The sequence below is a fragment of the Pantherophis guttatus genome, chromosome 1 (assembly GCF_059756535.1).
Source record: "Pantherophis guttatus breed Tessera chromosome 1, ASM5975653v1, whole genome shotgun sequence".
Lineage (NCBI taxonomy): Eukaryota > Metazoa > Chordata > Lepidosauria > Squamata > Colubridae > Pantherophis > Pantherophis guttatus.
The window spans coordinates 54,653,645-54,674,086 of record NC_142063.1 but is presented as its reverse complement, the minus strand read 5'-3'; the positions used below and the strand labels follow the sequence as shown (position 1 = coordinate 54,674,086).

Genomic DNA, 20,442 nt, shown 5'->3' with positions numbered 1-20,442 from the left:
ATTTTGTATCCATTCATATTTTCCCTTTACAACTAATGAACAAATTACTTTTCCGGTGATCTTTCATGATAAAACCTGAGTGGAATTTTAACATTCCTGAGACTTGGGGATGGAATTGAAAAGCAGTAACACAACAAAACAACTCCCCCCCCCCCCCGGTAATTGAGAGAAGCTATACTGTTCATTGCCACCTTCTTGTATCTTAGTTCAAATGTATTTGTTAGATGCTGGAATGAATCACATCGATCAATTCTCTCAATTTGTTAAGTGAATTTTGCCCCATTTAAAAACCTAACTTGCCACAGTTATCAAGTGAATCACTGCAGCTGTTATATGAGTAACATGTTATTAAGTGAACCTGACTTCCCCATTGAATTTGCTCATCAGGAAATTGCCAAAGGTGATCACATGATTCGGAGATACTGTAGTCGTCATAAATACGAACCAGTTGCCAAGCATCCGAGTTTTGAACACATGACCATGGAGATGTTGAAATGGTCGTAAGTGTGAAAACAGTCACAAATCACTTTTTTTCAGTGCTGTTGTAACCGGGCGAACCGGTAGTAAAAAAAAGCTACCGGTTCGGTTGAACTGGTGGTTAAAAAGCTATTGGTTCTGGCGAACCGATAGTTAAAAAAAGCTACCGGTTTGTCTGAATTGGTATTTCTGACGATCAGCTGTGCCACGTGGTTTATATTCGCTAGAAAGCATGAAATCCTGCTTTCTAGTGAAGCTAAATCATGCAGCATAGCTGTTTCCCCCCCCCCGCTGTTCTACTTACCTAGTGAAGTCTTCTTTTTCCGCATGAAGCGCACGTTTGGTGTGTACCGTGCATGCTTGCACAGCGTGCTTTTGATGTGTGCTGTGCCTGTGCGCACACAGTGTGCTTTTGGCATGCCCTGTGCATGCGTGCACGCAGCATGCTTTTGGTGTGCACCGCGCATGCGCGGGCAGCAAACTGTTATTAAGACCAGCTGCCTGCAATTACTGCAGGTTCGAATCTCGCCAGGCTCAAGGTCGACTCAGCCTTCCATCCTTTCTAAGGTAGGTAAATTGAGGACTCAGTTTGTGGGGGCAATAAGCTGACTTTCTATAAAATATACAAAAGTATGAAGGCTATTGCTTAACGCATTGTAAGCCGCCCTGAGTCTCCGGAGAAGGGCGGCATATAAATCAAATTTAAAAAAAACAAAAAAACTGGTGGCGATCCGTGGAGGATTTCATCACTGTCGAGGACTATCTGTATTTAAGGATCTCCCTTAACAACAACAAAGGAAAAGAAAAGAAAAGAGAAAAGAAAAGAAAACTTCAGATGCAGAGGAAGCTGCAATAGTACAAGAAACTATCAACACTGAGCCAAATCCCTCTCATCCAGTTCCAAGTTCTCAGCATTTGATCTCTGTCACTTCCTTTAAAACAGGAATGGGAAAGAAGGGCTCTCTACAGAGCCTCCTACATCCAACCATTAATCATATTGGCTAGGACAGTGAGAACCTTAATTGAGAAAATCCTTCACTGATTATTTAGCCCTCCTTGAAACAGACCACCAAAATCTTGAACCATCATACTATTTATTAGTTTTTATTGCGGAGCAGGAACTCTCAAAGGAGCACTCTCTCAACCAAATGTTTACAACATAAAAGGGGAGTTTCCTAAGGTGAAGGTCAAAGATACAGAGTGTGCTCCGTTTAGGTCTTCTAAGCTAAGATGCTAACTCTCTTTCCTGAATAATAATTCCAGTTATTTCCACAGAGATATTGGAAAGTTCAAACAATTTGTAGATCTATCCTGTCTACTTCCAAATCAACATTGAGTCCTCTTTGCAAAATGAGATGTCAAAGACCAGAGACTTTTCTTTAGCTGGAGAATTAAAATCCTGTACATGGTTTTCGCTTTGGAATACATGGACAGTTATATTTCTGTTCACATGATGATAGGAAATGAGATTTTCGGTTCTTTTCCTGCTGCCTGAATGCTAGTGGGTTTTGTTGTTGATGATTTTTTATTTTATTTGTTTTTTGGTATTTCATTATATTGAATGGTGCCATGTACAGCATATTATGAGCTCTTATTTGTGTAAATTGTGGTTTGGACTTATTCACGACCATTTCTTGAATAAGTCAGAGAATCAACATTGTGCAAACTGCTATGGTTTCCTAATATTTATCTATTCTAACAGACATTTTAAAGATTTCTTGCTCAGGAGAGTGTGGCAGAAGGTGCCTCTTATTGGCTTGTGGCTAAATTACTAAATTAGATTAATCAATTGGTCATATTTCATAAAGTTGGTGTGCATACACACACGCAACTTTGTGAATATTTCTGAGTTTAAGCAGGGTTTGTTCTGGCTTTGAAATGCTTGTATGTATGTGTGGTAGTTTGTAACTTACATATCTGCTGATAAAACAGTCACATAGCACTATTTTCAACCTAGTATCAATCATTCTTGAAGAAAACAATTTCTTCAGCATGAATAAAGAAACATTATTTTTTTTAAAAAAATTACAGATCCTGTTGCTGGGTTTAATATCTTCATTTAATTTGCTTAACACTAATTTGATAGGTCTTTCTTCCCTCCCTCAAGCAGTTTTTGGCTGATTGAAACTGTAGAAAAATGTGGCTTAGACAAGTGTGTTGACTTGATTTCATTGATTAAGATGATTTGTTAGAAAACACTAAAGAAATTAATTGTCTGATTTCGCCTAAGGTCTATATGACTTCATGTTTCAAAACTACATGCACACAGCAAAGAACTATTCAAGCAATAAATGCTTAGTAACAAATGATAAATGGTAAATGTTTAATAATGATGAAAGAAATAGAATGGTGCTCCATACTTGTTATCTGGTTGCCACATTCTTGAAATATGTATTGTTTTACACACAGGGCTCATAATGCATATTAAACTTATATTTCTATTAATTAGATTTTTATCTTTCCCACACCATTTCCCAGTTTATATTAGAATCGAATCGAATCGAATCAAATCAAATCAAATCAAATCAAATCAAATCAAATCAAATCAAATCAAATAGAACAACAGAGTTGGAAGGGACCTTGGAGATTTTCTAGTCCAACTTCCTGCCTAGGCAGGAAACCCTATAGCATTTCAGACAAACGGTTATCCAGTCTCTTCTTTAAAATTTCCAGTGTTGGAGTGTTCACAACTTCCGGAGGCAAGTTGTTCCACTGATTAATTGTTCTAACTGTCAGGAAATTTCTCTTTAGTTCTAGGTTGCTTCTCTCCTTGATTAGTTTCCACCCATTGCTTCTTGTCCTGCCCTCAGGTGCTTTGGAGATTAGCTTGACTCCCTCTTCTTTGTGGTGGCCCTTGAGATATTTGAACACTGCTATCCTGTCACCCCTAGTCCTTCTTTTCATTAAACTAGACATACCCAATTCCAGCAACCGTTCTTTATGTTTTAGCCTCCAGTCCCCTAATCATCTTTGTTGCTTCTCTGCACTCTTTCTAGAGTCTCAACATCTTTTTTACATTGTGGCGAACAAAACTGGATGCAGTATTCCAAGTATGGCTTTACCAAGGCATTATAAAGTGGTATTAACACTTCATGTAATCTTGATTCTATCCCTCTGTTTATGCAACCTAGAACTGTGTTGGCTTTTTTGGCAGCTGCAACACACTGCTGGTTCATATTTAAATGATTGTCCACTAGGACTCCAAGATCCCTCTCACAGATACTACTATTGAGCGAAGTACCTCATATCACAATGTACATAGGTCATCCTCTTTATTTTGTCAAGAAGGTAGGGAATTTCTACCTTTTTCATTTTAATTTTCATTTCTCACTTCAAAAGCATTAGTAACACTTGCATTAGTAACACTTTTGGGTGATCTCTGGCTTGGATGGGATCCTTGCCTTACTTGACCAACTCTTGGTGGCTTTCTATACCATCAACATGGTATCTTTCTGGATCATCTTGGAGGATTAGGGGTGAGCAGCATGAGTTTGTGCTGGTTCATTTCCTTTCTCTGGAGTCAATTCCAGGACATGATGATTGGGGAGGAAAGATTCTGCCCCTGGCCCCCCACTCTGGGGTTCCACAGGGATTGGTGCTCTCCTGTCTTCTGTTTAACATCTACATGAGACCACTGGGTGAGCTTATCCATTGCTAGACAGTGAAGTACAGTATATCAGTATGTTGGTAATACCAGACTGTACATCTGTGCTCTTGGCAAATTAAGCAACACTATGGATGTCTTATCCCAGTATCTGGAGGCTGAGAGTGTCCGGATGGGAAACAACAGGCTTCAGCTGAATCCTGGCAAGACTGAGTGGCTTGGGGTTTTGGGGTCCTCTGATTCTAGGATTATAACTCTGAGGTGCTGGATGGAGTTGAACTGCCCAAAACAAACACTGTGTGCAATCTGAAGGTCCTCAAGGATTCATGAGTCCTGTTTAACAAGCAAGTGGTATATCATGCATCAATTGCATCTATTCTTGGATCAAGGGGCCTTAATCATGGTCACTCATGAGTAGCACTCTTCATGGGACTGCCCTTGAGGAATTCTTCAGCTGGTGGAAGATGCAGCAGTGTGACCAGTTATATGTTTTTTGTAGTTTTATGCAACATGAGCTACATTGGTTACCAGTTTGTTTCCAGGTCCAATTCAAGGTGTTGGTGTTGACTGTTAAATCCCTACATGACATGGGACTGGGTTGTTTGAGGGACCATCATTGCCCAATTTCATCTACCAGATTTAACAGACTGGGCATGTTATGGAATCAGTCATCTAGGGAAGTATATTTGGTGGCCCCTAGGCAGCAGGTCTTTTCCTCAGTGGCCCTGAGCTGTGCAATCTCTCCCCTTGCCCCGCCCAAGGTAAGTGTACTTTCATTGCTTCTAAGCTTCTAAAAGTCCCTCACAACCTGGTAAACAGCAGGGGATGGGTGAACTAGTGAGGTGCTTATATTACTATTAACATCCCTTTGTCTATTATTCTTGCTTTAGCTGTTTTCATAGTTTTAAATGTTTTAAAATTTGTTAATGACAAAGATAAGAGATATTTATTGTTATTCTACATAACTCAAAGTCACTTGCTTGTGAGACGGGCGGCCACATAAATTAGATAAATACATAAAAATTGTTGTTCTTTATGTGGGTTTAAGCTTTGATTGTGGTTATCTTCACTCATACAATGTGAGAAAAGTTTGATTGTTGTCAAATCAGAAACATTGGTATAATGGAAAACTAACAGTATTTCAAAAAGAATACTGTATATATAAGCCCTAATATATTATTTGAATATCTGAAATAAAACTAATGGCTGTATTCTTTGTGGTTTGAATTCAACTGAAATTGTATTGAGCTAATATTTCACAAATAGCATTTACTGATTGTTGGGAAAATCCATTCTAGCTATGTAGTAGGATCATATGTTCTCTTGAAAACTTGTTCCATTACTAAGTCTGTTTCTAGTGTGTACATCTGAATAATAAGGCCTAGAATACTTTTCACATGGGAAATAATGGAATTTAAAACCATGCAAGCAGCCCTATAGAAATGCTAGTGCTTGTTGGAAATGTTTATATTGAATATGACACAATTCATGCCGCTGTGTACGTATTATTTGGCTCACTCTACATTTAACAGCTCTCATTGATTCCTTCAGATGTATTACCATATTTTTCAGAGTATAAGATGCACCTTTTTCCCCTTTTGGGTGCGTCTTATACTCCGAATGTAGCTTTTTCAAAGCTTTTTTTCAGCCCTAACAAGGCGCGAGTGAAGCATCTTCCCAGCTTTGCCTGCTCCTTAGACTCTCCGCTGTGCTTTAACGAGGCGCTAGCCAGTGAAGCGATCTCCATGCTTTGCTTGCTCCCTCTGACTCAGCTGCTTTTCCCATTGCTGCTTCCTCTCAGCTGTGCCTTAGAAGCTGTTTTTTACCCCCAAGCAGGGGATAAAAAACCAGCAAACTAATGTGCTGAAGCTGACCAGACTAAGGACGCTAGCCAGATGAATACCTGATAGGCAGATATTTTTTTCCCTTATTTTCCTCCCTAAAAACTAAGCTGCGTCTTATACTCCGGTGTGTCTTATACTCCGAAAAATATGGTAATTGCACTTTTCTATGCTAGACAAAGTTTATATTTGCTGACTTTGAGATGCCTATTTTGTCATACAGGATTGTCTATGAGGAAATGCATTACTTCAGTCATCAACAAGTTTCTGATTTTTCTGGTTTTCTAATATTGTAAAATAGCGAATGTTCTCCACCTAAGAAAACAATACAGATTTTTTGGCTTTTAAACTATTGCTCGGGAGATTTGTCTGAATTTCCTATGTCTTCCATCTCAAATTACAGCTGATTCATGTCTGATTCATGTTTTTAGTTCAGTTTAGTTTGTGTTTGCTGTGATATTTACCCTAGTCAATCTTTTCTCTGTAATCAAAACTTTTATTCGTTGCTGTCTCCCCTCCTCCCCCCCCAGCTTCCCCTGTCTCCTCAGCATCTGTTATAAGGGACCACAGCTGGGTAGTTTTCTTTGAAGGTGAATCCAAGACTGGGTCAATGTAGATTCCTCAGTCCCTGTATGCTGATTGGAGCACACAGCAGCGAGAAAACCAAACAAACAAAGAAAAGATTTTTTGATATCTTGCAGCCCCCAAGAAAAACAGTTCTGACCTTTCCTTAGCCTCTGACAATTATGCTGTTAAACGTTGCTTTGTTGACTCTTCCCACTGGGTGACAGAGCTACTTGTCTGTTTGCAGAAAGGAACACAGAGCTAAGCAAGGCATCTACAACAGGAGGGTTACAAATTCAATCATTTCTCCATTATATAATGAATTGTGAAATTAATATTGTACAAAAACAATGATTTTGTTATTTTCAGAAGCGGAAATATCCTATTAGAAATCTAATCATTTGAATGGTTCTATTAATCCTAAAAATTAAATTCTATTCCTCCCCCTCCTTTCCCCTCCCCCCCTATTAGGCTTTGTTTGCCAGCTTCCCAACATCAAATATCAGTTCTGCATCCAGTCTCAGTTCTACGGCCTTGTCATCTAATGCTTGTAGCCGCAGAGCATCAGGTTCCATTTCTGAAGTCCAGAATGCATCTAATCTGCACAAAGTGATGTCATCCCAGAGTGCATCATCACATTTGGTCCCTAAGCCCCCAGTCAATATCAGGAAAGTAGCATCTCAGAGAATATCCAAGTAAGTTTGTATTCCTCAATCAGAAGTAGTCCTGAAATTTTAGATGAATAAAAGTTAACTTGCAAGTGTCCCTGATTTCTTCTTGTGGATATAAGGAAGTTTCTACAATGATCTAAGAGATATAATTAGATCTGGGATTTGTCCTGCAGGATTTTAATAACAGATATTGTGGTTTATTTCCTGAATATGGTGGGTTTTTTTTATTACCTTTGCATATTATAACAAACAGATCCATTAATTTATAAATGCTTGATGCTTTTGTACATTGTTCATTTGTTCTTTGCAGATTTCTTTACATATTGTAATAATTGCTTTCTGAAAGGTATTAATTATAGTTCTGTTTAATTATGTATGTAAGTATTTATGTACTTATTTAACTTTTAAGTTACTTCAGTTGCATGACTCTAAGTTACTATTATCTGATAAATTTGTTACCCATTTTATTAAAGTGAAATCTCACTTATTTTCTTTTATGTTCAGTTGTTACAGGTAGTCTTTGTTTAATGACCGCACAATTTGGACCAGCAAGTCCATTACTAAGTGATGTGGTCATTAAGCAAGATATGTAATTGAGAGGGAGTTATCATCTCACTTCTGTTGCAGTTGCAAGCAAATCACGGTCATTAAGTGAGATATCACGAGATCGTGACTTGCAATTTTAACTGCCGCTCCTCTTGTTGGAAGCTAGCTGTTGAGTATGCAAATGATGATCACGTGACCATGGGATGCTGCAACAGTCGTAAACATTCACCAGTTGCAAAGTGCCCAAATCTCGATCACGTGACCGGGGGGGGGAGAATGGTGTAATGGCCCTAAGTGTGAGAACCAGTCATAAAGTTACTTTTTCAGCACTGTTATAACTTCAGATAGTTGCTTAACATGGCACTTGTGAAGCTAGGACTATCTGTAATGGTCTTGTTTTTTTCCTGGACTAAATAGTGTCAGCCTTTTAAATTTCTCTTTATACAGATGCCTCCCTAAGTTTATTGTAAATTGTGCCTTCATCTTTGGAGATGTTAACCTTGTTATAAATCTTTGTCTGCTTGTTCTTGCCCTAATGTCAGTAAGTGAGGGCTCTAGGCCAACTTTCTCTGGAGGCTTGGAAACTAAGCAGGGTCAGGTCTATGTTTGTAGGATTGGAAATTGAAAGAACATTAAATAAGAAACAAGAAATTCAATAAGAAACCAGTGGAAAACCATGTGGTTATATCCATGTAATTTCTAAGAGTAAAACTTCACTTGAGAACATCTTCATCTTTAAAATTAAGTTTTAATTAATTATTAATTCTGAAACAATTCTTGGTAATAGGCAACAAATACATAATAGGAAGAGATCAGGACACCAAAGGCTTGAAAGGATAAAGATTGGCTCACTATATTGAGGGAGTATATTAAACTATTCTGTGGACTTACAGTAGATTTTGAATAGAGAAGAGAGAAATAAAAGGATATATCACTTTCACCTGGTACTATTCCAATTTTTAGCATGAGCTTGCTTGTAGATTAGGTGAAATACACATATCTACATGTAATACTTAGAGGAAAGCACATGTGTGTACACCATTCAAATAAGCAGTAAATACTAAATGTTATGCTTCTTATCTAAACTATCCATGTGCTAATAGTTCACTAATTAAATATTAGCTCCAAACATTTTGACAGTACAGCTTGGATGGGTAACAGTGACCCACTAGCTTCATGCTTTGTTCATTTTACATAGAATACCAAACTCAATTATGCCTTTCCAAAGTGTCTATTTTCAGTATAAATTTCCAACTCTCTCAACAAAAAACAAAAAGTCCTTGGCTACGCCACACAGGAGATACTATATCACTATCAAGCCTCTTGTGGCATCTGAGGCTGAAATAAAATCCACACTGGAATGTGTGTACCAGCCACAAAATGGTTGTTATCTTATAGCTAGTTATTATGTATTAATATATTAAACTATATAATAAATATATTAAGGATATTGCACAGATGGGCTGTCTGGAATTATCTGCATCAAGTCCAGTATTTGGTCAGTTCCTTGACATTTTGACAAATATAAGAGATCTTTGTGATTGGTGGACAGGTATTCAGAATATCATTTCAAACTCAGGATACTGGATGAACTTTATGGAAGTTGTATACCGTATATGTATGTGTTTCCTCACTGTATGCCTTGCAACTGGGTGCTTATAATGCAGTTGTTGATGTTGATATTGACATGGGAAGAGAGAGTAAAAGTTCCTAATTGCCAATATGCAAGTCCATTTTATTTTCTGTGGAAGAAAAATGTATATAGTTCAGAGTTAGCAAAACATGGATGGTCCTGATGTGCCAGTGTACTTACAGGCAACTAATCCCCTCAAAATTAATTTTATCCAAGCATGTTTATTACTGGGTTGATAATAAAGAATTTCTTCACTATGGTTTCTCACATTTGCTTCATCACACCTGTTTAGAACATTTTAAAAAATCACGTGTAAGAAATTCTCTGAGCCCAGCCAGAGGGCATCTATTTATTTATTTATTTTAACTATAGAATCTTTGTTATAGTCAGTGTCTTTCACAGTACACAAAGAATGGATTTTATTGTTAGGATGAACATTGCAACTGTTTCTGCTTTTCACTCATCACTTTCATTTTTGCCCACTGGATTACTGTTATCATTTTTAGGATTTCAAACTACTATTTTGCGTTAAAAAAAAGTATATTTCCTTATTGATTTATGGCCTTATATTTTAGCTGGTGTAGAATGATACCAATCCCTTCTGGGGGAAATCAACTTCTCTCATTCAACACTTTCTTAAATATATTGTTTTCCTTGATTCACACTGTTAAAGAATTGGGTCACCAGCCACTGCCAGAAGACCTTTGGCCTTATTATATATACAAATTTAATGGGAGGCATCTGTCCTGGATTTATGCCTAGCTTATCAACCAGTCAATCTTTGTTTTAAATCAATGGGCTTTTTCTGGTCAGCTATGCGAAAATTTTCTTAGCCATCATGATCTTTGAGATAAATTAAGCTGCTAATCAACATACTTTGAGTCCTTTTTCCTCTTGATAGCTACTTGATACTTTGGCAAGTGGACATTCCAATCAAATTGATGGGTGATTTTTTTTCCTCTGTTGGGAGAGGAATGTATGTGTCAGTTCAGGTGACAAGCCATTTCAGTGGGTTCTGGTTCTTGCTAAGCAATAAGATGTATAATTGAAGATGCCGGTGTGCTGTACTCACTTATTGGCAAAGAGTATGTTTATCTTCTTGAGATAGATTTGCAGCTCCCTGGACAGACTTTATTTAACTGTGTTTTTGTGGTTTCTACTCTGTGACATGCAAGAGTGTGGGAAAGCTGGAAAAAGCTTGGCTTCAAAAATGCACAAAAGAGGGAAGAAGGAAGACACTTTGGGAAAAAAACAATTATTCAGAACAAAGAACACTATTTCAGAACATGGTCTAATAATCAGAGGGTACCAGAAGTCATTCTAGACTTACTTTCTGAGCTATTCGTCAGGATATAGTAGTTTCCAAGTCTCTCTTGGCCATTTATAGAATTACATAGTGATTTCCATGTGAGTTATTATAGAAAATTAGCACCCACCCCTCTCCTAGAAGAATGAAATATTCTAGGAAATATTAAAAAGGCAGAATATTTTCCCTAAAAGAGAAATAAAAATCTTAAAGGAAATAGAAACAAAAGACCCCCAGCTCCCTGCCCCCAGCAGATATTTTGGTGCCAGTTTATCTACAAGACAAAAGACCTCAGCTCCAGGATGATGGGATTATCCTTCAGGGCAAAGCCACTCAGCCACAATAGGAAATTGCCCTTCATTGCATCACCCATCAAGATTCAACCAAGCCTGGGACACAGACAACCTCAGCTATGACTGCATAGCCCCATGGGAGTCTGACTGCAACCAATAGGATTGGTTCCAATAGGATCCCTTACCACAGGAACAGGAAGCTCAAATTCAAAGCCCAAGAGAGGGTATAAATCTCTCTCTCTCTTCCATGTGGTCATCTACCCAGAATCACACGTGCTTGGTGGTTCTGCTTCACCATTAAACCATCCTTCCAAGCAGCCTCCATATTTCCAGTGTCTTTCTTCCCACTAGGGACTGAACCCAGATTGATATTTCTTCCAACAGTATATAGAAATTGGGGCTCCTAATATATTCCCACATAACTGAGTTTGATTCCACAAAAATTCTTTATGAGATCAGATTCATTGATTCATGTATCCTTCTATATTTCCTAGCTGTAAAACAGATTCAAAAGAGGAAAAAAGAAATCAAGTTTTCTGCATACAGGAGAGATTTCCACTGGCTCAAAACACTTCAGAAGAAAGTATTTCCTGAATGGTTTGAGACCATGATTTTTCCATTCTTCAGCCATTTAGAACAAATATATTTTTGTTTCTGTTTGCAGCTTGATTTTGAATTTCACCAAGGTTTCTTTTATATGTATATGTTTAATTTTTTTTAAAAAAAGATGAAAACTAGCAACAACTACTATTTACACTACTGTAGAGGAAAAGGAGAGAAAAAAGAAAATCCAAAATCCATAAAAAAAATAAAGAAATAGCTTCTGATTTTCTTTTTAGCTGTTATTGATATAAGTGTAAATTATCCTCTTTATCACTACAACATGAATTGCATTTTTTATTATCTATTTTTTCTAATCATGAAAACCATATGTCATAATTTCATTTTTTTTCTGCTTCACTCAAAAAGTCTCTAAGACATTTTTCAGTCAGCATTAAATTTGGATAATAAATTTTCTCTGAGCAAAGCTGTCAGTCTGGCTAGTTCAGCAAGTTCCATCATATTCACTATCCATTCCTCCATTGTGAGTAAAGTCAAATTGTCCCATTTTTGTGCAAATAGCACTAGCACTTCCATTTATATACCACCTCTGATATATGCTTTAGAACAGGGGTTTCAAACTCGATTTCATTGAGGGCCGCATTAGGATTGTGTTTGACCTAGGGGGGCAGGGTAGGCGTGGCCAGGGTGGGCGTGGCCAGCTTGATGTTACTCATGTCAGGGATGCCTGTGATGGCCCATGGTGCCTCTGCCAGTGAAAATGGGCTCCCAATCTCTGTTTTCAGCTGGGATGGTGTCCTGTAACCCTCTGCCAGCCGAAAATGGAGATTGGGAGCCTGTTTTCACTGGCAGAGGCACCACAGGCTGATCATTTTCTCTTTTCAGTGCGGCCCTGCGGGTGGGATCTAAGCACCCCACAGGCTGGATCTGACCCCTGAGTCTTGACTTTGACACCCCTGCTTTAGAATGTCAGCATATTGACCCCAACAGTATCACACACACACACACACACACACACACACACACACACACACACACATATATATATATATATATATATATATATATATATATATATATATGTGTCTTTGGTTATTCGGGTTTTCTCCCGCGTAAAATTGGAAGTGTCTTGGCGACGTTTCGACAAAGTCTCATTCGTCATCTTCAGGCTGGTGTTTTCAGCTTCGTGCTTCTAGGAGCACGAAGCTGAAAACACCAGCCTGAAGATGACGAATGAGACTTCGTCGAAACGTCGCCAAGACACTTCCAATTTTATGCGGGAGAAAACCCGAATAACCAAAGACCTACATACAAACACCCGCGAAAACCTCAGAAAACAAATATATATATCTTATATATAATAGTCTCACTGAAATTTTCATATATTAAAAACAAGAACTCCATAGTTCTACTCTGAGGTACAGATTATCTCTTCTATTGAACTACTTTTCTTGCCAGTCACTTAAGAGCTAAGGAGAAAGTCCTTTTACTAGCTTCTCCAGTTTTTTGTAAGAATAATTTGTCTCTTTTCCAGTTACATTATTAACAATTTTTCACCTTCTAATTTTGACATATAGCATTTTTTGCTTTTTCAGTACCAGTTTAGGAACAGGAGCTTCCTTCTGCTTAGGAAGGACATACCAGGACTTTTAACCTTGTATGAGAGTTTATAAATGATGAAGAAATCAATATATCCTTTGGAAATTTTTAAAAACCAGGTTTCATTGTTTGATTATTGTATCAGCAGCAGCAGCAGCAACAACAACAACAACAACTAAGACCTCTTCATGTTACTTTGAGGAGCCGTATGGACAATTATAAGAGATACCAATGTTAAGAGTCAAATATCACACAGGATTCAAAGTTCAGAAAAAAACATAGATAAAATAGCATTAAAATCTTTGTTTATTTCATACGTTAAGACAAATTTCTTATTTCTAAAAATTTATCTCTTTTTTTCTCTTAACCAAGTCTATCAAAGTGGAAGAACTTATATATGTAAATAGGAAATATTAGATATTATATTTGGATATTGTTTAGAATTTAAGACACTACTAGATGATTTAAATAATTGATTGGGTTTAGATGTTTTCTCCATTTCATATGAAAGCAACTTCTATAGCTTTTTATGTTTCTTTGGGATTGAAGTCAATCATATTGACATTATAACATAGACGTATTGAAGCTGTGAAAGAACACTGTTGTACTCCTCTGTTTCCAGATTACATAAACATGTGTATGCATAGTTTGTGCAAAATGGGGTGAAACAGTCCTTGCAAAGCATCTTTTTCATTGTGAAAAGTTGAGATTGCTGCATGGATTGATTTGTAACTTTGCAGCAGCTGGTTGTATTTGATAGGTTTTCAGCCACTTTCTAATGTTTTTCTAATCATGGTAGTTTATTAGGAACAGTTTTACTCTTCAAAGGACAACTCAGATGTAATATGTGTCTAAAACTGAATGACAGAAAAATGATCAGAAACAACTAGCCATTCAGGTAGAAGAAAATTAAAAGGAGTATGTGTTTGAGGAAATAGGGAAAACTAATAAAAAGACTCAAGATAAATTAAATTAGCTATTTCTAGGGTTGCCAGGTCTGCTTCCAAAAAATAGCCGACAAGCGGGGGTGGGTGGGTGGGGGTTAAGTAGTACAAAAATAAAAAAAAATTTTTACAATTAAATTATATATTTTCTTACAAACATTTTAACACGTATTAAAATAATCACTTCAAAACTTTACTTAAAATTCAAAACATCAAATATATTATAATAATATGTAAAATATTAAATTACATTTTACTTTGCTGTCGTGTGTATTTTTTATTTGACTGCGCAGCTTTGATCAATTCTTTGTGTTTAAGGAATAATTCTTTAATTTCAGTACAACGTTGAGAAATATTTAAAAATATACAAAGTTCACTTCGAACTGATACAAGCAGTCGGTTACGTTCGTCAGTCCACAAATTTCCCATGACGCTGAAAATTCGTTCAACGTTTGCATTTGATACTGGAATTGATGCACAATACTGGAACAGTTTCAGTAAACTCGGAGCTAGCTCTTTCTTGAAAAAGTACGTCCACTTATCAAGGGATGAATCACCCTGCAGATGAACATAAACTTCTTCTAAGGCAGAAATTTCATCGAAGAGAGTGTTGGGTGGAAGATCTTCTCGCCATGGTGATAATAACCAGATGTTCATCATTTCTTCTAAAGTTGGAGGATTAGATCGAAACTATTTAGCGTCTCATATACTGAATCGGTGAAATTATACCACTTTTCTAGGTACGCAATGGCTCTTTGATACATGTTGATGGCTTCTTTCTTGAACTTTTGCACGGCATTCTCAGGCAAATGTTTTTTATGTAAGGCAAATAAAACTTTCATTCCAAAAAACTGCTCATCGTATTTTTTTTTGCAAAGAATCACGCAGCTTACACATGATAATGTGAAAATCACATGCAAGAATTTTCTTGCTTTCCAGCTTCAGTAGGGTGTCTTGCATTATTGACATGAAGAAGTGCGTGAAATATAAATACAATTCTGAAATTGTTGGTTCATCGTCCTTTGCGAGTTCATTTTCTTGTTCCGAAATAAGGTTCCAGATAACCTTATGGAACTCATCAGATCCAAGAGAAATAAAATACGATTTTAGAGGTATCCAGTTTAAAAGAAGTCTTTCGACCGCTTTAAACAAACTTAACCAACATGTTGGAACATGGCGCAAAACTTCATGGAATTCTGACTCGCAAAACTCAAAAAATGATTTCAACTCTTCTCGTTTCTTCGCAGAATTCGAAAATTCGGCAAAAACCTTCAAAACTACATTTTTGATATCAAAAGATAACTGCTTTAATGCATTTTTTTGCGCTGTTGTGTAAAATGTGATTATTGCAATGAGCATTTGATCTTTGTCTCATTCTAACTTATGAAAAAAAAGACAAAACGCGATTCTCCTATCCTTATTCTCTTAGACTGTACAGCTTTAGATTACGTACCATTTCATCATAAAGCTTTTGAATAAAAAAAATGTCCACTATTTTGTGAAAAAAAATAGTGAACATAATGTGAAAAAAGTGGACTGTCCGCTCAAATAGTGGACACCTGGCAACCCTAGCAGCCTATTTCTTGACCCAGTCATTTTGCTTAAGTTATCTGTTTGCCTCCCAAACTCCCTCAGAAGTTATACGGGGCTAGAAGCCATTTTTTAATGTGGTGTTCTGGCTTCCAGGGGTTTTTTACTTCTTATTTAGGAAGATACACAACTCATCAAAACTTCAAGTGGTTATTGTGATTATACTTGTATATATGTTTAAACATCAGTTTTCCCCAATCTGGGTGTCCTTGGGGGAAAACGTGGGTTTTATTTATTTTATTTTATTTTATTTTATTTTATTTTATTTTATTTTATTTTATTTTATTTTATTTTATTTTATTTTATTTTATTTTATTTTATTTATTTATTTATCAAATTTCTATACCGCCCTACTCCCGGAGGACTCAGGGCGGTGAACAGCCAAGATAAAATACAGATAATACAAACATTAAAAATCCATTAAAATTATTAAATATTTTGGCAGAAAACAAATTTAAAACACCCAATTTATAAAACAAATTAAACGATTTAAAATTTAAAAGGGAGAGTTAGGCCCTTTATTTACCAGAATTCCCCAACCAATTTACCAGTAGAGCTATTCCCAAGAAATTTGGATGTTGACATCTGGAGACTGGAAGGTGCTCAAAACTTTTTCTCTAACTTCTAACAGCTTTTGATAGCCTTATAATGAGCATTTTGCATTCTTTCCTTAACAATAAAAATTAAGTTATTTTAATTAAGGCAAACATTTCTAGATTATATCCATGCAAATTTTATGGGCACCCTTGGCCTAGGAGCTATAATAATAGTGCTTCTTTCCTGAATTGGTGCCTAAACTAAATATAAGCAATAATATTGGGCCAGTCACTTGGGCCAGTGGGAGGAAGGTATGTTGGATATGTTTGGTGCCTTGAGCTATTTGTAAAAGTAATAAAGGTGAGATATAAACAGATAAACAAACATGCTAACTTTGTACCTCATAGCACTGAACATTTTCAGGTTTTTTCTTTGATATGAAATGAGCAAAATGCTTCATGTGTATAACATAAATTCCTTGAGAAAAAAGGCAGCGAACAAGAACTCCCTCCCCAAAAGACTCTAGAGAGCTGATGCCAACTAGACGGTAGGGGGCTAAATGGAAAAAATAACTTGACCTGGTGGAAGGCAGACTTAACATTTCTAACAGCTACACATTTATTACATGGAAAAATGGTCTGGAAAAAGGTTGATGTTTTTGTCTCAGAACATTAGAATGACTTTCCCCCTCAGATGATTTTTTTTTTCAGTGCTGCCTTCTAATTCAGTGTTTTGTCTGGCAGGATAACCTCTACAGAAAGGCAGCTGAATGGATTCCAGAATAGCCTTAACAGCGCTGCATCCTGTGAGCCACTTGCAAACTCCACAGGTGAGTGAACTAAGACTCTGCTATCACTAATTCATTTAAATGCTGCCTTTGGTGTCACTTTTGCAGTACCATCCGTCTTTACTTATCCTATAACCGGTTTACTAGTATAAGATAGGTAAAATCTCCTTGATGCAACCAGGAAATACCAAGAAAGGCTTGTTTACTTCTGAGCAGTAGGAAAGGTGCCTTGCTATGACATTTTAAATGAAAAATCTAGAAATGGTGAAAAGAGAAATGGTTAATGGAGGAAAAAATGTATCTAGGCCAGAGAAAAAGGATGATTTGTATCTCACATTCATCAGAAAGAGCTGTGGCATCTTAGAATACACACTTATTTTGCTATGGAGGTTTCTTTCCCTCTGTTTCCAATGACCATTCTGTTTTTTAAAGCAAACATTGGTTTCACATTTGCTTGTACTGGATTCGTCTTAGAGTTGGAACTACCTTTTTCACACGTGAAAAGGACCAATACCAGTGGACACTTCAAATTAGCTTGCATTTTTGTGTGTTTCTGCCATGTTAGCAAATGTGTTCATGTTTGGTTTCTCATGAGTCTCTTACCAATTTTCTTGGGATGTTCTTAAGTTAAGAAGAAAGGCTTCAGTGCAAAATAAAATAAAATAGTCAAGGGACCTGCTTTAGGCTAAGCCATTTTTTCCATTTTCCAGGTCTCTTGGAAGCTGGCCCTCAGATTATATTCGCCAGAGCTAGACCTTTGTACAGCCGAACCCGAGCCATTGACACAATTTTAGGGCAAAGAAAGAAAAGGCCAGAGGAGGGAGGGCCAGCCTAAGGTAACAATAGGCACCTCTGTTTTCCCCAAATTCTCCTTTGGTAACACTGTAATTTTAATAGTTATGCTAAGAAAAAGAGGGGAAAGATCTATCTGCAAAAATCTCATGAAATGGAGTTTTGGTGAAAGGGAGAAACTAAGTATAGTAAATGGATGCCAGAAGTCTGTTCATAACATGCTACTTCCTAGTGTTGAGTACTGTAAGAAGGAAATAAGATTTGTCTGTTTTTCTACTATAGACTTCTGAGGTAAGCAGCCAGAACCTCAAATTTTAATCAGGAAAGTAAAGATTAAAAGGAAGGGGGGGGGAAGTGTGGGGGGGGAAACAGATTTTTTTACAAGGTCTGAGTTTGTAATAATGGAAGATAGATAACAATTTTAAATAATACCTAGGTTTCTCTTTGTTATCTTTGTTTTCAGCCATATCCTTTTTATGCCCTAGGTAGAATTTTACATTGGTAATTTCAAACTCCTTAATTTGGCATATTGAAAATTAAAGAAAATTAATCTTAATCGCTGATGTTGCAAGCAGTTTTTAGTATGTTTATATAATGACTAAGGTTTCAGAATGAATCCAGGATATTCTGTAATTTTCTTAGTGACACATTAATCTTTTGTGATAAGAACATGAACATAAGGGTACATTTCCTTTTAGAAAGGCATTCTGTCCTTAAGTCAGGGAGTGAAATAATCAATCCACAATAAAAATCCCTGCAGTTTTTACTTACTAATAGTAATTTTTCCTACAGAGTAGCAATGGCATTAATATCTTACCCATTTTTGTTCACTGTATTACTCTAATCAACTGTACATGTTGCCTTAACTTTGAAACAGTCCTTCATCAAATAGTACCTCGGGTAACCCAGCCTTAGTTTTAGTTTGACTTTATGGAAGTGAGATATTACACTGCAAAATACCTTCTTGTGAATATGCCTCAGTAGAGAAATGACACTGTATTAGAGCAGTGATCGCCAATCTTTCTGGCTTGGCAGACCAGCGCAGGGGGAGGAGGGATGGTTCTGTGTGAGCGGCAGGCGCATGCATGAGCTTATGCAAGTGGCGGGCTTCCGCAAATGAAGCTTTGTGCATGAGCTCATGCACCCGCTGCTCATGCTAATGGAGCTTTGTGAGCACAGCCCACCGATCACGTAAGTGGAGCTGTGCATGCATGCACTCTTGCCCACCGCTAACATGACCTGGTTTCAAATGGGCCATGGCCCAGTAGTGGGTCACAAACCAGGAGTTGGGAACCCCTGCATTAGAGTAACTGTTAATGGTCCATACTGTTTGAGAATTTTTCATTCATGTGGAATAATTGCATCACAAATGGGGTTCAATAAGTGTCAGAGTATGGTGGACACTTGCTGAGTCGGTCATTTATATGTTCCACCATTTGTTTTGACCCCATTCACCAGAGTGATAATCACTGCAGATTCCTAAAGAATAGAGTAACTTTCTAATAGTTCCATTAAAAAAAATGCTAGGATTAGCACAGCCAATTATCATCCAAACAGTTGGATGTGCCTAATCAGCAAATTGTTTGTGAAGTTCACTGATTGGATGAACCTAGGGGAAAAAAATACTTAGTTGTGCCACCTGCCAGTGAAGTACACCTATTAGGAGGCTCTCCCTATTCTTCCTTTGTAGGCTTGAAAGTGGCATTTAACTAAATTTCTTGAGAGACACTGTGGCAAAAAATTGACAGGTTATTTCATCAATCATCAATCATCACCTTCTTTGACTAATGATGATACTGAATAACAACACCACTACTGCAGATTACACGAATGAACAAAGGAGAATTGACTATGCCTGTTCCAATCTCCAAAGGAATGAAACAAAGATATGTCTGTATTCATATTTTTAATTTTATGTATATATTTGATTTATATCTTGCCTTTTGTTCAAGAGCTTAAGATGGCATAACATACCCTCCTATTTTTCCCCACAATTATTAAATACTCTTTAAAGTAGTTAGGCTGAGAGAGAATTCAAAGTCATCCAGTGAGTTTCCGTGGCTGAGGGGTTAGTAAAGAAGGCTTCTTGTTTCTGGGACAATATAGCGCTTGGGAGCCTCTGCTAGCATCTAATCTATCTCTGGATCTTTTGGGTTGATCCAGTGTGCTTTCCTCCTACTTTCGATCCAGTGACTTAAATCTTTTTAAATGCGCATGTCCAAGATGGCCGCTCCCAGCTGAGCGGCGGCGATACTCGGGGGATATCTCCCGGGTTTTGGGGGTTCCGGGGGTTCGACCAGCTAATTGACCCCATGTCTGGTGAGGGGAGCTTCTCACCAGTCTGTGTCATCTTCTTGAGAGCTGGCAGCTCTCCAGGACACGATGGCCACGAACGAGACGGAGACGGCTGCGCTGCGGCTCTATGAGCGGGGAGAGCGCCCTCAGCGTCCTCGGCATCTCCCCGCAGCTGCCGAGCTAGTGGAACGGGCGGTGGCGGCGTCGGCGATGCAGCCCCTCCCTGGAGCTTCAGGGACTCCGAGGGGATGACAGGGGCTTCCTGTTAGACCCAACGGTGGACGGGGATGTTTTAAGAGCTGGCATCGTCGGGATTGGCACTCGCTTTAACACTCGGACGAGCGGCTGGGAGAGATAACATCAGAGAGGCCGGAAAAGGACAGGAGCCTGAATAGGGAGAGC

General features: G+C 37.7%; 1 protein-coding gene across 40 annotated transcripts in view; it reads left to right on the top strand.

The window, feature by feature from the left end:
• The window catches only part of TTLL5 (tubulin tyrosine ligase like 5), a 150,303-nt gene that overhangs the window by 108,037 nt on the left and 21,824 nt on the right, over positions 1-20,442 (top strand). For 19 of the 40 annotated variants that reach the window (XR_015728967.1, XR_015728968.1, XR_015728971.1 and 16 more), the window contains 2 exons: positions 6,958-7,181; positions 16,910-16,995. Coding sequence is in view for 29 of the 40 variants with exons in the window: in XM_087874036.1 (XP_087730162.1) it covers positions 6,958-7,181; positions 16,910-16,995 (310 nt within the window). In the remaining 11 variants the exon portion in view is untranslated. Of the gene's footprint in view, positions 1-6,957; positions 7,182-16,909; positions 16,996-17,663; positions 17,790-20,442 lie in introns of those variants that run through there. The other 21 variants (XR_015728970.1, XR_015728969.1, XR_015728965.1 and 18 more) reach the window with 3 other exon arrangements.